The 19,795-nt window shown below is 35.6% G+C and overlaps 5 protein-coding genes across 6 annotated transcripts; 2 read left to right on the top strand and 3 right to left on the bottom strand.

The window, feature by feature from the left end:
• The first annotated feature begins 1,828 nt into the window (after nt 1–1,828).
• On the top strand, nt 1,829–4,674 carry LOC116021266 (EKC/KEOPS complex subunit TPRKB-like). Its single transcript, XM_031261895.1, has 6 exons — nt 1,829–1,995; nt 3,314–3,380; nt 3,488–3,610; nt 3,694–3,777; nt 4,073–4,159; nt 4,301–4,674. The coding sequence occupies exons 1-6, from the start codon at nt 1,928–1,930 to the stop codon at nt 4,385–4,387; spliced, it is 516 nt and encodes a 171-aa protein (XP_031117755.1). The 5' UTR covers nt 1,829–1,927; the 3' UTR covers nt 4,388–4,674.
• Nucleotides 4,675–4,794: 120 nt separating this feature from the next.
• Nucleotides 4,795–10,152, bottom strand: LOC116021254 (protein CYPRO4). 2 transcript variants are annotated; one of them, XM_031261884.1, is made up of 3 exons: nt 8,368–10,152; nt 7,472–7,615; nt 4,795–5,146 (listed from the first exon to the last, which is right to left on the bottom strand). In XM_031261884.1, exons 1-3 carry the CDS (start codon nt 9,976–9,978, stop codon nt 5,009–5,011), a joined length of 1,893 nt encoding a protein of 630 aa, XP_031117744.1. In that variant the 5' UTR covers nt 9,979–10,152; the 3' UTR covers nt 4,795–5,008. The 2 variants fall into 2 exon arrangements, with proteins under 2 accessions (XP_031117744.1, XP_031117735.1); XM_031261875.1 differs by lacking the exon at nt 4,795–5,146 and having other exon boundaries at nt 7,120–7,615; nt 8,368–10,148.
• LOC116021277 (EKC/KEOPS complex subunit TPRKB-like) lies at nt 5,324–6,999 on the top strand. The gene is made up of 5 exons (XM_031261905.1): nt 5,324–5,705; nt 5,813–5,935; nt 6,019–6,102; nt 6,398–6,484; nt 6,626–6,999. Exons 1-5 carry the CDS (start codon nt 5,655–5,657, stop codon nt 6,710–6,712), a joined length of 432 nt encoding a protein of 143 aa, XP_031117765.1. The 5' UTR covers nt 5,324–5,654; the 3' UTR covers nt 6,713–6,999.
• A 3,969-nt stretch (nt 10,153–14,121) lies between the features above and the next one.
• On the bottom strand, nt 14,122–15,403 carry LOC115997053 (ethylene-responsive transcription factor ERF109-like). Its single transcript, XM_031236518.1, has one exon. The coding sequence runs from the start codon at nt 15,319–15,321 to the stop codon at nt 14,509–14,511; it is 813 nt and encodes a 270-aa protein (XP_031092378.1). The 5' UTR covers nt 15,322–15,403; the 3' UTR covers nt 14,122–14,508.
• Nucleotides 15,404–18,205: 2,802 nt separating this feature from the next.
• On the bottom strand, nt 18,206–19,394 carry LOC115996886 (ethylene-responsive transcription factor ERF109-like). Its single transcript, XM_031236328.1, has one exon. The coding sequence runs from the start codon at nt 19,322–19,324 to the stop codon at nt 18,512–18,514; it is 813 nt and encodes a 270-aa protein (XP_031092188.1). The 5' UTR covers nt 19,325–19,394; the 3' UTR covers nt 18,206–18,511.
• Nucleotides 19,395–19,795: the final 401 nt, after the last annotated feature.

Raw genomic sequence — 19,795 nt, 5'->3', positions numbered from 1 at the left:
TTCTGGCAATATGATAATGAGATAATCCCAGCCAGCAGCCAACCTAACAATTTTCATTTACCAGATAATTAAAGACTTTGCTTTTCCACTTCCATGAGCATATTAAGAACTTGTTTTGAGAAGGATATATCAGATCGATCATCCTTTTTATTATTATTATTATTATTATTATTATTATTTTAAAAATTAATGTCATTTTATGTTTTAACCATGTTTCAAAACTGGATGATGTTTATTGTATTTACCTTTTTAATGTCATTAAAAGACGAGGACCAAAAATTCGTCCAAATTATGTTTTAACCATGTTAAGTATATATACATACTCAAGAGTAATGCTCCTATGACATTAATCAACTATTTATAACTGCTCAGTTACAACTATCATCTAACCAATCATTAATGCTTAGCTACAACTTTCGTCCAACCAATCATTAATTCCTTCTCTTCAATTGTTCAACTAATCCATTCATACCCCATCAAATGTTCAACCTTTATCAATCACTTAACAGTTATGTCATCGATCTAGGTCCATCTTGTAAAGTGGACCCGAATCAAAATACACAATTTATATACTGAATATTCACAATTTACATGCAATTTACATACTAAATTGTGAACATTCAGTATATAAATTGTGAACATTTAGTATATAAAATTGTGAACATTCAATATGTAAATTCTGAACATTAGTATGTGAATTGTGAACCTTCAATATATAAATTGTGTTTTTAAATTCATGTCAACCTTGCAAGGAGAATCCGAATGACGGAATCCACATAATAATTTGCCTCAATCACTTGCTCACAAGTCAGAACCTTTTACATCAAACAGAAGCATTTGTCACTCACTGCATTTAGCCCCATAACATAAATCCAATAACTTGGAACATTATCATCTCTCTACTAATTCAATCATTATATTGTCTATCATAGTTCTCCATGAACATTGTAAACCTTAAATCGGATTATGTATATATACTTAACATATTATATATTTTCAATTAACAAATTAGGTACATTAAATTATTGAATATACATAATTTGTTAACTGAAATTACATAATTATGTACATTATATTGTGGATCAGAGTACACCATGTGTCTTATGTTGTGACTCATGAGTTTTTGTGTCTTGTATTATGAAATTATGTACTTGAAACAAATTAGTAATTGTGTCTTATGTTATAAAATTTAATGTCTTTGTGTTGTAAAAATTTTATGACTATAAACACAAATTATGTACCTAAATCAAATTTGAAAAATAAGTAAATATTCCGTATATAATATGTGTATGTGTCTTGTGTTTTGATTTTTGTGTCTTTTGTTATAAAAGTTTGTATCTTACGAGCATGAATTCTATATCTTATTATTTTTAGGAAAAAGTGTTAAATAGGCCATTGAACTTCTTGTTTTTGTGCAATTGGGTCACTAAACTTAAAAAGTGTGCAATTGAACCATCAAACAAGCAAAATTTGTGCGATTGAAACATTTTTAAAAATTTGTTTGGTAAAATCCTATTATGTTACTAACATGTATGTATTAAGGATTGCATTTTCCTCTACCATACTAGTTAAAAGTCAATATTGAAATGTTTTTAATTCAAATTAAATTAAAAAAATGTTATAATTGTACATATTTTACTTATTTGATAGTTGGATTGCACACTTTTTAAGTTTAATGATCCAATTGCAAAAAAAATAAAAATTCAATGACTTATTTAATACTTTTTTATTATTTTTATCCAGAGTCCATAATGCTAGGTGGACTCTGGTCTATGATATAAATTGCAATTACTTTACCTGCTACGATTAGTTAATCGGGTAACGGCCATAAAACCCTAGCTCCAAAACCTCTTCCATTTCCCTCCCACCTCTACACTACAGCCCCTTAACAGTTCGTTTTCGTTCAAGAAAGAAAATTCTGCCGGCAATGGAGACTTTTGAAGTCAGCGGAAGCACCATTTCTCTTGCCCTCTTCACCGATGTTTCCAATTCTAAGTATCTCTCTTTCTTTCTCACAAACACATCCTGGAGAGCTGATAAAAATTAACTGCTATTTATGCTAATTCTCTGTCTTTTCGTTTCCAATTCCAAGTTATTTCCAGATATTCTGAACTTTGGTAACTTTTGGTGGAATTAACCGTGTAGTTGGTTTACAACTTTGATGAAAGATTGCATTTTTTCCCTTGTATTGTGACAGGCTGTTTCTGGATAATTGGATTGGAGTGTGTGCGCGCATGTTTTGTTTCTTTTTTTGGAACCAAAACCAATCGTATTGTAGCAATGCAAATCAAAACCAAACAGAACCCTTTTGGTTTGAATCAATCAGTTTTCAGTTCCTTGAACATTACAAATTTGTTACTAGTTTTTGAATTGGGTTTGCAGTTTTTCTAATGTACAAACTAAAAAAAAAAAAATGGTTTTTAGATATATGGGTCCAAAAACAAATTGACATTCAGATTCTACCCTAAAGGTCAGATTGGGTTGTTGGTTCTCGGATTTGTTTGTACACCCTAGCTGTCATACCAACATGGTTGTGCAATCATTTCACAGAAAAAGCTACACTACATTAAACACTTCTCACCATTTACCCTTTTGGTTATTGCTTTCCTCTAGTTAAGATGACTCTGTTTCCAATTTCCAAAGAAGAATATTTGCTTTCTATAAATAAATGCTTCCTTGAGCTCCTATGGTTGTGTTTCTTATTTTGCTTAGGATTTATTCTTGGCTGTTGTTGATACAATTGAGCTTTGGAGCTCTAGATGACATCTATTACATGAATTCTCAAACAAATAAAAAATGCCACTGAACTGAACAAGTAATTCCTAAATTCTACTAGCCACTATTAACTCATAGAAGTCAATGAGATTAAAAAAAAAAAAAAAAAAAATGAAAAAGCACATTTGAAAATTTGAACTTTAGGCTTAGAAACTGCAACTTGCCTGTAAATTTCTATCCCAAGTGTGTCAATAAGAAATCAGTAATCAACTTTTTGCTCTTTGGAAAGTTGTATGAACTTGTTCTTGTTGTAGTGGGATGTGATTGTAGCCAGCAAGTAACAGCTTTATGTACTTGTAAAAGGTTAAGCGGAAACATAGGATACTAGGGATGCCTAAAACCATTACATAGTAACATTGGCTGGTGAAGAATCCAACATAGTTTTAACTGAGGCACATATACTCATATTTTTTTATTTAGCGCAAAAACTGATGGAGTGCAGAATGTTCAGATGGCTTGGCATCAACTTCTATGTAGTACCAAATTACAAATTTCACAAAAATTTCAAGTTATAATATACTGTATTCTTCTTTACCAGAGAACTACTGGATTCTATGCAAGCTGGAAAATTAGAGCCAGAAGTGGCACTACTAAATGCATCACTTGTGAGCACCTCTTCATTCTGATTTGTTATTTAATTTAACATACTGTATTTTTGTCTCTGCTGTTTGAGTTTTACCCTCTGAGATCTGATCACTTTGAACATGAACAGATTCCAGATGTTTTTCCTGTTTTAGCAGCTGCACATAAGACACTTCTAGCTAAATCAAGGGAGTCTCTCACCACACGAACTCTCCATTCTGAACTTGTTTATAATTACTCGGGCTCTAAGCATGTAAGAAAGTTTTAAACACGAAGTTTTTATGGAATAGTTTCCTTGCCCTGGTTCATTGACTTGTATACTTCTGGTTCTATAAGATATCAGAATCCTTAAAAAGATGTGGCATCTCAGACGACACAACTTACGTCCTTGTGGCTCGCTTTGGTGCTTCAACTGATGAGGTAAGACACTATCTGGTGCAACTTTCATGCCAAGGTTACTAAAGACTGAGCTTTGCTCCAAAAGGTTATGACCTAAATTCCCAACTTTAGACCTTTATCATATGAAATTCCTCTCTAAAGAGTAAAAGTCACCTGTTTCTTTTGGCTAAGACACTATACTAAGGTAATACTCCGTATTTCATTGTTAATCACAGCACACAGTTGAACTATACCATACAAATTAGGAATGGAAGAATTATGTCAAAAAATGAACTTTAATCCTAAGGCTTTTGCTTCATCTGCTTTCCCTGTCCAGATTGCGGCCATAGAGAAACTGATCAAAGGTACACAGATTGACCTCAAGGAATTAAAACAAAAAGCCAGCCATGCCCAGATTCAAAAGGTTTTGTGTTGCTTTTTTCCCCTTCTAACCATCTAAATGTTTTAAGCATGAATTACATCAACTTCCTTCCTCGAATGAGCATTATTTGCTGTATCTTTCAAGTTATAAACCACAATTATGTTGACATTTCATATTCACCAGCACTACAAGATATCAAACTTGGAGCTTGAGATATCGTCATTATCAGATGCAATAACCTGCAGAATTGCTGTTCGAGATGCCTTGTGAGCAATGGCATGATCTTCAATATGCACAATGTTTCAAGTACTTGCTGTCTTTGGTTAAGGGTGTAGCAGAAGATTTACTACATTTCAGAGCTTGCATAATTAATGTAGTTTTCCGTATTGTCATTATTGGCTTTGACTAATGAAAGCCTTTGTATTATGCTTGTCTTGTTGGATTAAATTTGAACAATTGAACCACACTGAGGAACCATACACATTTGTTATGTATCTTATAGTTCAAGACAGTCTTGTCATTGCAGAATTCTTGGAATAGTATTTATGTTCCTACTATGTTTTCTTCAAGAGGGTGAAAGAGCTCAAAACCTTGGAAACCCATGATGTTCTTCCCAGGTTTCATCAATGGAGAACCATTTCTATCTGTTAAACATTATCATTAAAAGTTGACAAACATTAAATAAAGCCCATAAATATCTAACAACAATTAACAAACATGAAACAACCAATCACATTTCTGTCATGTGTACAATAATGGTGGGGTTGGGGTCCCTCCACAGAGGTGGTGAAGGGGACCATTACAGATTACAGGGAGCTAAAAATCCTACAAGTATAAACAAATTAAAATAGCACACCAAACTCAATACACAAGACAACAAACAATCTATTTTCACTTCTTGCCAGGCATGCTGAAGGAAGTAACCTTCATAGGGGTTGCCACAACCAATGGAGCATCTGGGGAGTTGCTGATTGCGAATTTATCGTGCATGAACCGACTCTCGACGATGGATTCTTCCTTCAATACTATCTTGTAACAATAGCAACTCTTGAGCCCTTGCTGGTTCTTATAGCANAAAAAAAAAAAAAAAAAGAGTGAAAAAGCACATTTGAAAATTTGAACTTTAGGCTTAGAAACTGCAACTTGCCTGTAAATTTCTATCCCAAGTGTGTCAATAAGAAATCAGTAATCAACTTTTTGCTCTTTGGAAAGTTGTATGAACTTGTTCTTGTTGTAGTGGGATGTGATTGTAGCCAGCAAGTAACAGCTTTATGTACTTGTAAAAGGTTAAGCGGAAACATAGGATACTAGGGATGCCTAAAACCATTACATAGTAACATTGGCTGGTGAAGAATCCAACATAGTTTTAACTGAGGCACATATACTCATATTTTTTTATTTAGCGCAAAAACTGATGGAGTGCAGAATGTTCAGATGGCTTGGCATCAACTTCTATGTAGTACCAAATTACAAATTTCACAAAAATTTCAAGTTATAATATACTGTATTCTTCTTTACCAGAGAACTACTGGATTCTATGCAAGCTGGAAAATTAGAGCCAGAAGTGGCACTACTAAATGCATCACTTGTGAGCACCTCTTCATTCTGATTTGTTATTTAATTTAACATACTGTATTTTTGTCTCTGCTGTTTGAGTTTTACCCTCTGAGATCTGATCACTTTGAACATGAACAGATTCCAGATGTTTTTCCTGTTTTAGCAGCTGCACATAAGACACTTCTAGCTAAATCAAGGGAGTCTCTCACCACACGAACTCTCCATTCTGAACTTGTTTATAATTACTCGGGCTCTAAGCATGTAAGAAAGTTTTAAACACGAAGTTTTTATGGAATAGTTTCCTTGCCCTGGTTCATTGACTTGTATACTTCTGGTTCTATAAGATATCAGAATCCTTAAAAAGATGTGGCATCTCAGACGACACAACTTACGTCCTTGTGGCTCGCTTTGGTGCTTCAACTGATGAGGTAAGACACTATCTGGTGCAACTTTCATGCCAAGGTTACTAAAGACTGAGCTTTGCTCCAAAAGGTTATGACCTAAATTCCCAACTTTAGACCTTTATCATATGAAATTCCTCTCTAAAGAGTAAAAGTCACCTGTTTCTTTTGGCTAAGACACTATACTAAGGTAATACTCCGTATTTCATTGTTAATCACAGCACACAGTTGAACTATACCATACAAATTAGGAATGGAAGAATTATGTCAAAAAATGAACTTTAATCCTAAGGCTTTTGCTTCATCTGCTTTCCCTGTCCAGATTGCGGCCATAGAGAAACTGATCAAAGGTACACAGATTGACCTCAAGGAATTAAAACAAAAAGCCAGCCATGCCCAGATTCAAAAGGTTTTGTGTTGCTTTTTTCCCCTTCTAACCATCTAAATGTTTTAAGCATGAATTACATCAACTTCCTTCCTCGAATGAGCATTATTTGCTGTATCTTTCAAGTTATAAACCACAATTATGTTGACATTTCATATTCACCAGCACTACAAGATATCAAACTTGGAGCTTGAGATATCGTCATTATCAGATGCAATAACCTGCAGAATTGCTGTTCGAGATGCCTTGTGAGCAATGGCATGATCTTCAATATGCACAATGTTTCAAGTACTTGCTGTCTTTGGTTAAGGGTGTAGCAGAAGATTTACTACATTTCAGAGCTTGCATAATTAATGTAGTTTTCCGTATTGTCATTATTGGCTTTGACTAATGAAAGCCTTTGTATTATGCTTGTCTTGTTGGATTAAATTTGAACAATTGAACCACACTGAGGAACCATACACATTTGTTATGTATCTTATAGTTCAAGACAGTCTTGTCATTGCAGAATTCTTGGAATAGTATTTATGTTCCTACTATGTTTTCTTCAAGAGGGTGAAAGAGCTCAAAACCTTGGAAACCCATGATGTTCTTCCCAGGTTTCATCAATGGAGAACCATTTCTATCTGTTAAACATTATCATTAAAAGTTGACAAACATTAAATAAAGCCCATAAATATCTAACAACAATTAACAAACATGAAACAACCAATCACATTTCTGTCATGTGTACAATAATGGTGGGGTTGGGGTCCCTCCACAGAGGTGGTGAAGGGGACCATTACAGATTACAGGGAGCTAAAAATCCTACAAGTATAAACAAATTAAAATAGCACACCAAACTCAATACACAAGACAACAAACAATCTATTTTCACTTCTTGCCAGGCATGCTGAAGGAAGTAACCTTCATAGGGGTTGCCACAACCAATGGAGCATCTGGGGAGTTGCTGATTGCGAATTTATCGTGCATGAACCGACTCTCGACGATGGATTCTTCCTTCAATACTATCTTGTAACAATAGCAACTCTTGAGCCCTTGCTGGTTCTTATAGCAGTCATGGGTGCTATCTTTCACCTGCTGGAAATTCCATACCACGCTAAATTTACCGACTGTTGCAACCAAGTGGCGCTCTTGTTTTCCACTTTCAGTTACCTGAAAAGTAATATGCGAAATTTATCAGGTCTGTCAAGCTCTATTCCATGCAAAGTCACTAGAAGGCACCGCAACATACAACGTTAACATTCATGGCTCAATCATCAGATAAAGACACATGAAGGAAATAACTATACAACATTGACATTTGACAAGACCAAATTATGATATTACTTGGCCTCGTGAAATGAGGGTGTTGAAAAAACAGTTCAAATGTACTCTCCTACTCTATAAGATTCACTGCTTATCTAAAAGAGAAACTTCACTTGATACTAAAACAATATTGTAAAAGATCATACCATTTTTGAACCAGTATATAGATAGCTAAATAATCCAATAGAAAACTATTCCCAAAATGGCAAAGATTAATTGCAAATTTTGAAAAGAAACTTATCCAAAAAAAACCCTTACTAAAATCCTATAGATAGATTATACCTTCATGTAGTAATGTTTTCCTGATTCTTTCTGTAAGATTAATTGCTACTAACTGCAAGCACTTCAACCACTAGTCTTTCCAAATAAGAAATAAAATTACTGAATTGAGAGCTCATAATTTTTATTTATAAAATTAACAGCACTTATGAGCTGATAGCCAAATTGCCTTATGACCATCTGTAAACTTTTTTGCAAGTAGGACATTCTGGCAATAGTTGCAGATAACCACTTCATCCAATTACATATCAAGTAGGCTCAGTTTTTAAACTAATTAACTGCAATAATCAAGAGTGTGAAGCCAAAGATGAGTAGCTTACCCAAGAGAAGTGTCCACCATGGAACTTGTTATCTTGTCCAGCCATATGTGCATCCACAGGAGTCAGCTTCAATAATCTTGGAGCTGGGATTTTATTCCCCATCCGACCAGAAAAACCAGTTTTTGTTTTTCCATCCTTATCAGTGAACAAAGTACATATTAGGATCAAATATGTATCTGTTGTTCCCAAAATCCACTTACCATCATAGGTAACATCCACATGAGTAATAGGTGAACCAAGCCCAGGAAAAGCAGTCTTTGCCTGTCTCATTGAAGTCTTAGAATACAAACGAATCTTTCCATCGATTGACCCAACAACAATGGATCCATCCCCTGTAGATGCAAAACATTGAAAATTTGTTCCCCTAGAAAATTGGTGTCCCTGTGTCCAATGCAACACGGGCGAACTCGTATTAGCTAGTGTTTGCACCATTCCTTTCTTATCACGCATATCCCATTGACAAAGCCTACAGTCATCCAGTCCCAAGAAGGTTGATTCAGAAGGATCCAACTGAGATCCCTTTGTATCATTTGTAATATCCCTCATTGTTATCTCAGTCCCATCCTTCTCAAACTTCCACTCACTAACAATTTTCCCAGTCTCAATGTCTAATTGATGGAGGCCTGTAGAATGAGGCTTCCCTTGGTTTAAAGGACTCATTAACATCATATTCGTCTCGCCACGCATCAAAAGCGCCTTCTTGGGTGTCACACTATCCCTCCTACCTCTATCTTCAAACTTCACATATACACCTTTTCCATGGATTCCATGGCTGAAATTCTTCACAACTTGAACCCCTGACTCATCCACAAGAAAGCTATTGTCCAAAGCCCCCAAGGCCAGGCTCTGTATCCCCCCACCAGCTGAGGCTTCCTCAAACTCCTCCAATAAGTCTTGATTATCCCTCACTGGAGTTTTCCCAGGAGTCTCCCAAATCCCTTCATCAGCATCCTCCCACATCATATCATCTGCTTCCTCTGGCTTCAACCACCCAATAAACTCTTTTCCATAAATCTTAATTTTGTTCTCATCCGTTGCCCTCATCCCATACACATTTTCAAACAAACAGTCCTGGAATTTGGTGATGAAATTCCGGTACTCCTCATCTGCTAAAAATTTCAGTGCCCACACTCCATTATCCACGAAATCAACCCTCCTTTGCTCTCCAAACATCTTCAGCTGCATACTAGTGGAAACTCTAGTGGAAATCTTCTTCCCCACCTTCAAAACCCAAAATCCCTCCTCCTCCTCCTCCTCCTCCTCTTCATTGCAGCCAATTTTCGAACTTTTCACAAATTCGTAGCTGGTGAGCTTTTCGCTAACAACCCATTTAGCTTTAGGCGTGTTACCGCCGACGTGTAAGTATAGTTTGACGGCGTTTTTGCTAGTGCTAGATCGTTCGGCTGAAGAGTATTTTAGCTTCAAAGCTTCCAACTTTGCATCAACCTCGTCTAGGGTTTTACGACTGACCTGTGGAGGAGTCCTCGCCGGTGGTGGACCCCCCGCCGCGTCTCCGTACTGCTCGTCGCTTCCGCTCTCCTCCTCCTCCTCCTCATCGTAGTCCGATTCGTCAGAGAGTTCGAGACCTTCGCGACTCTGTGAAGCTCCCATTCTCGTTTCCTTCCTAGCAGGAGAAAATAAACTCCAGTAGATGAGAGCAAAATCAAGAGTGTGTAGGTTACAACAGAGAAAGGAAATTTGGGGGCGATTGATCGTTGGAATTTGGAAATGGTGATTCTGGAACACGGTTAGTTAATAGTTATATACTTATATCCGGCAGGTGACACGTAATTTACCGGTTGCCCAGTTGGCGTAGATCTAACGCCGACACGTCAAGCTTCGGGGTTAAGTAAAGCTGGAACGCCTTTTCTTTTTCTTCCCACCCTTACTTTAGTTTTTTTTTTTTGAGTTTTTTCCACTTTTGGTCCTATGACTTTAGTGTTTCCGTCAATTTAGGTACACGACTTTCATTTTGCCACTTTTAGTCCTTGACTTTAATTTTTTTGCCACTTTTAGTCATTGATTTGATTTTTTCCACTTTTAGTCCTTTCGGTCATCCGAGCGACAACTTTTAATCGAAATCAACAAATTGGTGTGCCATTAAGGGTAAAAGTGTATTTTGATAAAGTTCTAAATATATTTATAAATAAAATCAAATAAAAAATAGGAAAAAGAAACGTTATTTGCTTGTTCTGCTTCGCTTTTTAAGCAACAACTTTTAATCGGAATCAATAAAATATTGTGCCATTAAGTGTAAAATTGTCTATTGATAAATCTCTAAATACATTAAACGTTATTTACCATTAATGGCACAATAATTTGTTGATTTCGATTAAAAGTTGTCGCTAGGGTGACCGAAAGGACTAAAAGTGAAAAAAAAAATCAAAGTCAAGGACTAAAAGTGGCAAAAAAATTAAAGTCAAGGACTAAAAGTGGCAAAATGAAAGTTGTGTACCTAAATTGACGGAAACACTAAAGTCATAGGACCAAAAGTGGAAAAAAACTCTTTTTTTTTTTTAAACCCACCCTTACTTTAGTTCTTGCCTTTTTCCGCGTAAAGTTTTATGCTATTGGTTTACGCATGGTTATAGAAAAATGTTCGATAATTACATGTATAATTATATTAAGGGGTATATGGTAAATAGTTGTTAATGAATTAGGTTAGTGAATTTGACTAACTGCATTAATTGATTATAGAAAAATGTTTGATAAATTAGTTGTTAACTGGTTACATGTAAAATGACCTTTAAGTGTATAATTTATTTTTAAAAAAAATTAGCTACTTTGAATAACTTTTTAAATTTTAACATTTTGAAACAATAAATTGTTACAAAAAATTGATTAACCAAAATTCATATTGATTATTTAACAAAATTAAACTGCTGATGGTAGTCAAACAAGTCAAAATTGACTGATAACTAACTATGTTACCAAATATGGCATAATACATTTTATGATTTTAACACTAGACTCCACTATTATATTAGTATATGTAAAATTTATTGATATTTTTTCTATATCTCATTAATTCTATTCCCTCTCAAAATATAATATACTATTACTAATTTTTTTAAGAATCAACAAGTCAAAAAAAGAAATGGAAAAATGGTCAAATAAGCCCCTAAACAATATCTGAAAAGTCAAATATGCACCTAAACATTTAAAAAGTACAATTAGACCCTTTAACACGTTAAATTGGGACAAAGAAGTCCAAAAATCAGGCGATCGACAATGGCAGAACCGTCGCCGGTCGCCGGACTTCCTCTAGCGTCCGCCAGATTTTCTCCTGAACAGTAAATGACCTGCTAATGACCTGCTATTGCAGGTCATTTATCGCTTTTTGGGTTTTTTTGCCTCAATTTAACATGTTAAAGAGTCTAATTACACTTTTTAAATGTTTTAGGGCCTAATTGACTTTTCAAGTATTGTTCAGAGGCTTATTTGACCCTTTTCCAAAAAGAAATAAAGAAAAGACAGATGACCTAATAAACTTATTCACACATATGAAAGGAAAATACTACTCATACTCTAAAATTTTACTCCCAACTTTTATTCCATCTTACAAAATTTTAATGTTGGCATTTTTATTGAAACCCACATAATGAAGATAATAACTAATCATCAATTGCCACATTAACCAGTAAAAGTGAGAGTAGAAATAAATAGTACATGTTGTAGAGCTCCATATGAAATCTCTTTATCACCTTCAAATTATCATATCACTAAATTTGTAATTAATCACTATTTGTTCTCTACCCATTAGTTTTATTAATGTTATTCTAACATAAATTTAAAACAACTATGTGTTAAGGCTAATGAAAAACACAACATATTTGCTTCAAGAGACTTTTTAGAGTAAGGTAAATAAAAAGATGCTAAATAGCCCCTTGAGGTTGTGTCCATGGAGAAGAGGCACAAGGTTAGACTTGAAGACAAATAACCAATGGGGTAGTTCAAATGGCAAGTGAGCTATCTTTGTAGGAAAGAATTTTTGGAAAATTCGGGTTCGATCTCACAAGTGACGATTCCCCTGAGCTAATTTCTCCTGTCTCCAGGAGCGAATGCGGGTGGACCTGAACCATTAAACTGACGGAAAAAGACTCGATATTAAAAAAAAAAAAAAGTTGAAGACAAATAGGTTGGAGAACACTCATCAATAGGAATGTTACATCAATATATAGTTTTATAAGATAAGGTGTTAAATTGTATGTTGAATATATATATATTAGAAGAAAAAAGAACAGTAACATTGGAAGTAATAGTCTCTGGCCGGAGCAAACTTTTGATTCACTTTTATTCCATTTTTTATATTTAGACAACAAATTATTTCTTAAATAATGCATTGTCGATTTGTCGGGTGTATTGCTTGGCTTGACCGACATTGGGAGCTTTCTAGTTTATAATCCATTGGTACCTCGGTGGAACATGGGAGTCTAACTTGGAAAATTTTGACCCACTAAAGTCAAAGGGTTGAAAGCTGCTGGGAGAATTATGCATCATCCTAATCCTGAAGTGGGGAAGATGATAAGATGATATAACTTTCCATGTCTTTTTTTTTTAATTATAAATTAATAAGTGAATTGTAAACTTGGATAATGACAATTTATATCATGAACTAGGGTCCACATAGTATTATAGATCATAGATTAAAATAACGAAGTACATAATTCATACTCACACAACTCACAAGGAACATAATTTCATAACACAAAACACAAAAAATCACAATAAAAGACACATAACATAGCATTATACCCAGCTAGATTGAAAACATAAGATACAGAAATTCATACTCGTAAGGTACAAAATTTCATAACTAACACAAATATACATACACATGTTATCTATTTACTTACTTTTTAAATATGATTTATGTACATAATTTGTGTCCAAAAATAAATCTATTTTCTAAGATCTCTCACATTAGGATACGCTATTGCACTTAGAATCCTATCAAAAAACAAATTAATACAAGGTGATTTACTTCGGCCCAAATTGAGTTCGTGGGTTGTGAGCCACGCTTTATTTACATAACCTGCTAGTCCCTCGAGACACCTAAATAACACCATAATCGAGATTCAAGGGTTCAACCAATAACCAATAACAAAGACTGACTGACCAGTCCGTGATCGACCGACTGTGCCTTAATAACCCATCCATCAATATTCATTAATATATTATTAATTCTATTTCAGAATTGAGTTTAAACCTCAAGTTTCAAAACCTCTTACAACTTGTGGTCTAAAGAATGGTGGAGGAGTTGAAGTACATCAGATGTGTCTTAATTGATTTACATGTCTCTAAATAGTTGTATATTAGTACCTAAAACAAGGCCAACTTTATACCTTTTGTTTTTTTGGTGATTGGTTGAATTTGAACTCTACATGCATCTTACCTTTATTAGCAAAACAATTTTTTATAACTTATTTTGAGTTATTTGGCCTATTTCAAAAATGAATTTTAGATTGAGAAAAATATTGAAAATTGAAAGTTACAGCTAATTTCTTTTGACGGAGGAAAAATTTATTTCACTTTTTTTTTAAAAAAAAACTTTCACACAAACTTCACTTCACTTTTACTTGGCAATTTTTTATTTAGTCGACTAAATATTTCTTAAAGAATGATACAAAAGTCATTCACTATCAATAATATTAAAAAAAAAAAAGTTACTCCGTATTACTTATCATGAATTAATTAAGTCCATCTCACATTTAAAAAATAAATCTATTTATTAAAAATAAATACAAATTATACTAGAAAAATTTTGGTGAAATTTTGATGTAGGTAACATTATCCTTTCTTAAATAATACATTGTCGGATTCATCGTTCGTCACGACGTACGTCAGCAACTTTCTAATCCGCTATAGCCTATAGGGACATGTGAGTCTAAATTGGGAAGTTTTGACCTACAAAGGTCATAGGCATGAAAGGTGGATAATTTATGGTCGGAAACCATTTCCCCCTACCCCACATGTCTGTTGTTTCTCCCCACCCGACAATGGTCATCATCTGTATCTAAGTATCTTCATTCTTATAATTTCCGAATAAAAATTATGAAACTATTACAGAAAAAAAGAAAAAGAAAAAAATAGAACATATTATCCAAACAATTGAATTTCCTATTGATTGCCTCTGAAAGTTTATTGTAGTTGAAGAATGTAATCGGAAGAGACGTCGTTGAAATCCATCAGCATCCTCATCCATTCTTGAAACTCCTCGTCCCCGTTCCTCATTTCCATTTTCGCCGGCGCCGACCAATTTGTCTCGTGATCACTGTTTTCTTGTACTACTTGTTGCCGCGGCTGCTGGGAGACAGAGGAGGATGTTGAAGGGCTTCTATCGTGTTTTTGTCTTGTTTTTGAGGTCATAGTCGCTGGCATGGTAGTAATGTTGGTGTAATCGGCAAATGAGAAATTGAGCTTGGCTCTCGGACCTCTAAACTCAATGGCGGCTCTGTCGTAAGCCCGGGCCGCCTCCTCGGCCGTCTTGAAGGTTCCCAGCCAAACTCGGACCGCCTTCCTCGGATCTCGAATCTCGGCCGCCCATTTACCCCACGGCCTCTGCCTCACTCCCCTGTAATTATTCTTCTTCCTCTTCATCACCACCGCGTTGCTTTTCTTCTTCTTCGCCATTTGACGGGCGTCAGGGGCCGCAAAGAAGTTGCACCCCAAACACCCCTCGTATTTGCAGAGCTGACACGTGTCCTGTAACGGCGGCAGCTCCGCGAATCCTTCGAATGCCGTCTGCGGGATCGTCAAAGTCGTTGTGGTAGATGCTGCGGCCGAGAATGAAGAGAAATGAGGCTGGGAATCAAAATTCGCATCCAACGTGGCATCTCCGCCGTTCATGACGTTCTGCAGAGCAGAAACCATGATGGAGAATTCTTGGTGGGCGGCGCTGAGCGGTGATGGAGAAAATGGTTCCGGTGGGAGAATCTGGGTTGACCACTGCATGCTGAAATAGAGAGAGGTTTGCTTAAAATAGAAAATTTGGAGTGTGATGTTGAGAGGAGTGGATATGATTTGTGTGAATTGCTTTGAAATGGCAAAGAGATGTGAAAGAGGGTCTGTTATTTATACGTGGTGGGAATTGGGAAATGCTGAGGGGACAGAAAGTGCCAGCTCATGGTCATGTACGCTTGTTTTACACGGAATTTTTTCGCTTCCGAAACTGAAACCTTAGTTTCGTCGCACGTGGGTATTTCACTTTTATTAACGTTGCTGCTGACTGCTGTGGGGCTGGTTGACGACGTGGCTAAACTGTGGGTTGATTTCTTCTGTTTTTTTAGTGATACAATTGTTGATGGCGCAAGGATAAAACATAAAATCCATAACTATAAGGGGCCGTTTGGTTTACGGAATCTTAGATTACCCAGGTAATAGGATTACCTCGAGGAAGGTAATGTGAGATTTTGGGAATGTAAGATTACCTGATGCGTTTGGTTAAAGTTGGAGGAATGTAATATTAACTTGTTTGGTTGAAGGTTATATTTTAGGTTATATTACTTCAATTACTTAAATGCCCTCATAGTAATTGAAAGGTGTAAATTGCGAGCCTCTTTAATTTATTTTTTTTCAATAATTCAAAATTTAACAAGATGCTTCTAATAATAAATTAATAATAATAATAATAACAACAATAACAACAATAATAATAATAATAATAATAATAATAATAATAATAATAATAGAATGCGTACAGTTGAGGTTTAGGCAATACACAGACCAACAATTTTAATTTGGAGTGAGGGTAATTTTGGAATATTGAAAAGTAATCTTACATTACCTAAGCAAAACTTGGTAATCACATTACATCAAATATACCCTGATTTCCTACGTGGCAGTAATCTTTTATTACCTTCCATCTCAGATTACCTGAACCAAACATGGTAATCTAACATTACCTTTCTCAGATTACCAAGGTAATCTCAGATCTCTTGAACCAAACGCCGCCTAACAGAAAATTTTATAAACTTGGTTACGCAACAAAAAATTGATTTTCCAAAATTTGTGGTACACAATAATGCAATGCAATATAAGTTATGCTACTAAGGTAAATATGTGTAAGAGCATCCTTATCAATGGATCGTAGTTCTTTAGCGGTTTTTGAGGAGTTTTTGTAAGTGTGATTAGGAAATAAAAAATAGGAGGAGAGGAAAAAAACCAAAATAAATCTAATTAATAATAATAATAATAAATAAATAAATAAAGGTTTTGTCAGGCGCCGCCTAACACACGTCAGGCCAAGATCTATTATTTTTCATCTGCAAGGTTACTGTACCAAAAACCTTATTTTTGCACGACATCTTTTTTCTTCTCTCTCCTTGCCTCTCTCTCCTCCATGTGTATATGTAGTGTAACAAAAACCATCAAATAACCATCAATGCAGATGCTCTAAAAGTAAATATGATTAAGAAATTTTATAATGATTCAATGATGGTGTAATTCATTTACTCAACTCTTCTCCTATACTCTAGGAGGTATTCACTAGTAATTCTATCTACCAATAAATTTCAAGTGAAACCAAACAAGTACGTTGATCATATAGAACACTTAGTTTGCTTAGGATTTCACAAAACTTCTTAAAGCTTGCTATTAAACCTCTTTCTATAGCAAACAAGAGATCTACACAAACTTCCACCCAAGATTGAATATCCTCCAACTAATTAAGACTTGTGAAATTCTTCATCTTCTTTGAAGCTATTAACGTCTCTTTAGTGTCTGGATATTAGCATATGAAATGCTTGAAATTTTCTCTTGTATATGTATCTCGTGCATTCCTTTTGAACGTTCTTCATGTTTATAGATTGATTTCGGATTTTTTCATTGGAGGAAAATTAAAGAAACTTGAATTGAATCACCAACTTGCCAATAAAATGTTCTGTCAAGATTTGACAAATTTAGACTTTTGTTCAACTGTTGTGTGCAACTTGTCCTAAAAATATGACTTTTACAACTCTCAATGTAGTTTTACTTGTTTTGGTAAGTATAATCTTAACTTGATACTTATGTCAACGTCTACTCTTAGCGGTAAGGATACCTCGTATCCTATTAGAATAGAGAATGTTTGTTCTTAAGCTAAACCTTCTATTGCTTATTAGGTTCTATGCTAATAAACATTGCTACTTTTCAAAAGCCTTGATATTTGAAAGTTTTACTACAAGATATATATGGAGTACCTGTTTTGCTCGCAACTATTACTTCTTGTTGGTAATGTCTTATTGCTACTAATGACACTTATTGCTTGGGAACTTCTATTGCTCCAAAAAACCCAAATTACTACTAGTGAAGTCTTGCTACCTTTTGAAAATCTTATTGGGTTGAAGTTTTACTACGCTAACCCAAATTTTATTGTGTCTATACTTCCACTTCATGAAAACTCTTAATGTTCTCAAGGTTGTAATATCCTCAAACTTGTGTTGGTACTCATTTCTTACTACTATTGACGTCAGAGATGTCGTCACTCTCAAGATTTTGTATGTTGTGTTGAGTAACTTTTGCTACTATACATCATTTATTGCTTGATGATGTTAGAGTTTATGTCATCTCTAAACTTGTACTATAATAAACTCCTATTGTTTTTACACTTACCTACGTTTGATTTGTGAAATACATTAAAAATGACATGTTATTCCATTAAATATATCTATTCCGCTATTTAGTTCAAGTTTTATAGTAAGAAATAAAATTCCACATAATGAGTTATTCGATGAGGCAACTATCAACCGAAGACAAGGATCCAAACCCCAACATGCCAAGGCAAAGACCCCCCACTTCCCCAGTCCCAAACCTCACTCATCACACAAATAAACAAATATAAATTCCAGCAACCAATTAATTAAAAAAAATATATAATATCCTCATTTTAGTAAAATAGTTTAACTTTGATTTTCAAAAGATTCCGCAGCCACAATCTAAAAATGTGTTCGGAGTAAAGAAAAACAAAGAAACAAACTAACTTTGGGTACATTACTTATAGTTTATCAGTTCAAATCAAGAAAATCAATGAACATTAATAAAAAAAAAAAGCAAACTTAAAAATTCATGATCACCAAGTTAATTTTTAGGTCAACTCAGTTGGATTGTCCCGATAAAATCACCATTAACTTCCTCAACCAGAAGTAACTAAGTAGCGTCTCAAAGTTTACGGTAGTTGAAGAATGTAATCCGAAGAGACGTCATTAAAATCCATCAACATCTTCATCCATTCTTGAAACTCCTCGTCTCCGTTACCTACTTCCATTTTCGCGGGAGCCGACCAATTTGTCCCATTTTCACTGTTTTCTTGTACTACTGCTACTTCTTGCCGCGGCTGTTGGGAGATAGTGGATGATGAAGAAGGATTTGTAACGTGTTGCTGACGTGTACTTGAAGTCGTCACTGCCATAGTAGTAGTAGAAGTATTATTGGTGTAATCAGCAAATGAGAAATTGAGCTTGGCTCTCGGACCTCTGAACTCAATGGCGGCTCTATCGTAAGCCCTGGCCGCCTCCTCCGCCGTCTTGAAAGTTCCGAGCCAAACTCGCGCCGCCTTTCTCGGGTCCCGAATCTCCGCCGCCCATTTCCCCCACGGCCTCTGCCTCACTCCCCTGTAATTCTTCTTCTTCCTCTTTGTCGTTACGGCCGAGTTCTTCTCCTTCTTCTTCTTCTTCTCCTCCATTTGACGGGCGATATTGTCCGGCGCCGCAAAGAAGTTGCACCCCAAACACCCCTCGTATTTGCACAACTGACACCTCTGCTCTAGCGCCGGCAGCTCTGCAAATCCTGCGCAAGCAGTCGATATGCGGGAATCAAAATTCACATCGGATGCGGCATCTCCGCCGTTCATGACATTCTGCAGAGCAGAGACCATGATGGAGAACTCTTGGTGGGCGCCGGTGAGCGGCGGAGGCGGTGATGGGCGGTTGGCGGCGGTGGAAAATGGTTCCGGTGGGAGAATCTGGGTTGACCACTGCATGTGGAAATAGAAAGATTCGCCTGAAATAGAAATTTTGAAGTGATGTTGGGACTTGGGAGAGAGATATGAGTTTTGAAATGGCAACGAGAGGTCAAACAGGGTCTCTTATTTATACGTGGACGGGAAATGCTGCGTTGGGGAAACTGCCAGCTCATGGTCATGTACGCTTATTTTACACGGATTTTTTTTCGCTTCACAAACTGAAACCTTAGTTTCGCCGCACGTGGGAATTCCATTTTTCTTGTTGTTGCTGCTGCGGGGCCGGTGGCTAGTCCGTGGGCTTGCTTTTTTATTGCATGTGACGCAAATCAATTTTTCCCTTAATTTTTTAATTATGATTGTTGGTTTTATAAACTACGGAGATCAGCACGTCAACACTACCTTAGAATTGCTAAGTGTTTGGTACAAAAGTTGAGTAGCGTTTAGGCTCTTTACTATTATGAATTGTTTAGCCTTTCTCAAGACTTTACA

Source organism: Ipomoea triloba, chromosome 1 (assembly GCF_003576645.1).
Source record: "Ipomoea triloba cultivar NCNSP0323 chromosome 1, ASM357664v1".
Taxonomy (NCBI): Eukaryota; Viridiplantae; Streptophyta; class Magnoliopsida; order Solanales; family Convolvulaceae; genus Ipomoea; species Ipomoea triloba.
The sequence above is the reverse complement of the archived record's forward strand: the minus strand, read 5'-3'. Positions and strand labels throughout refer to the sequence as shown.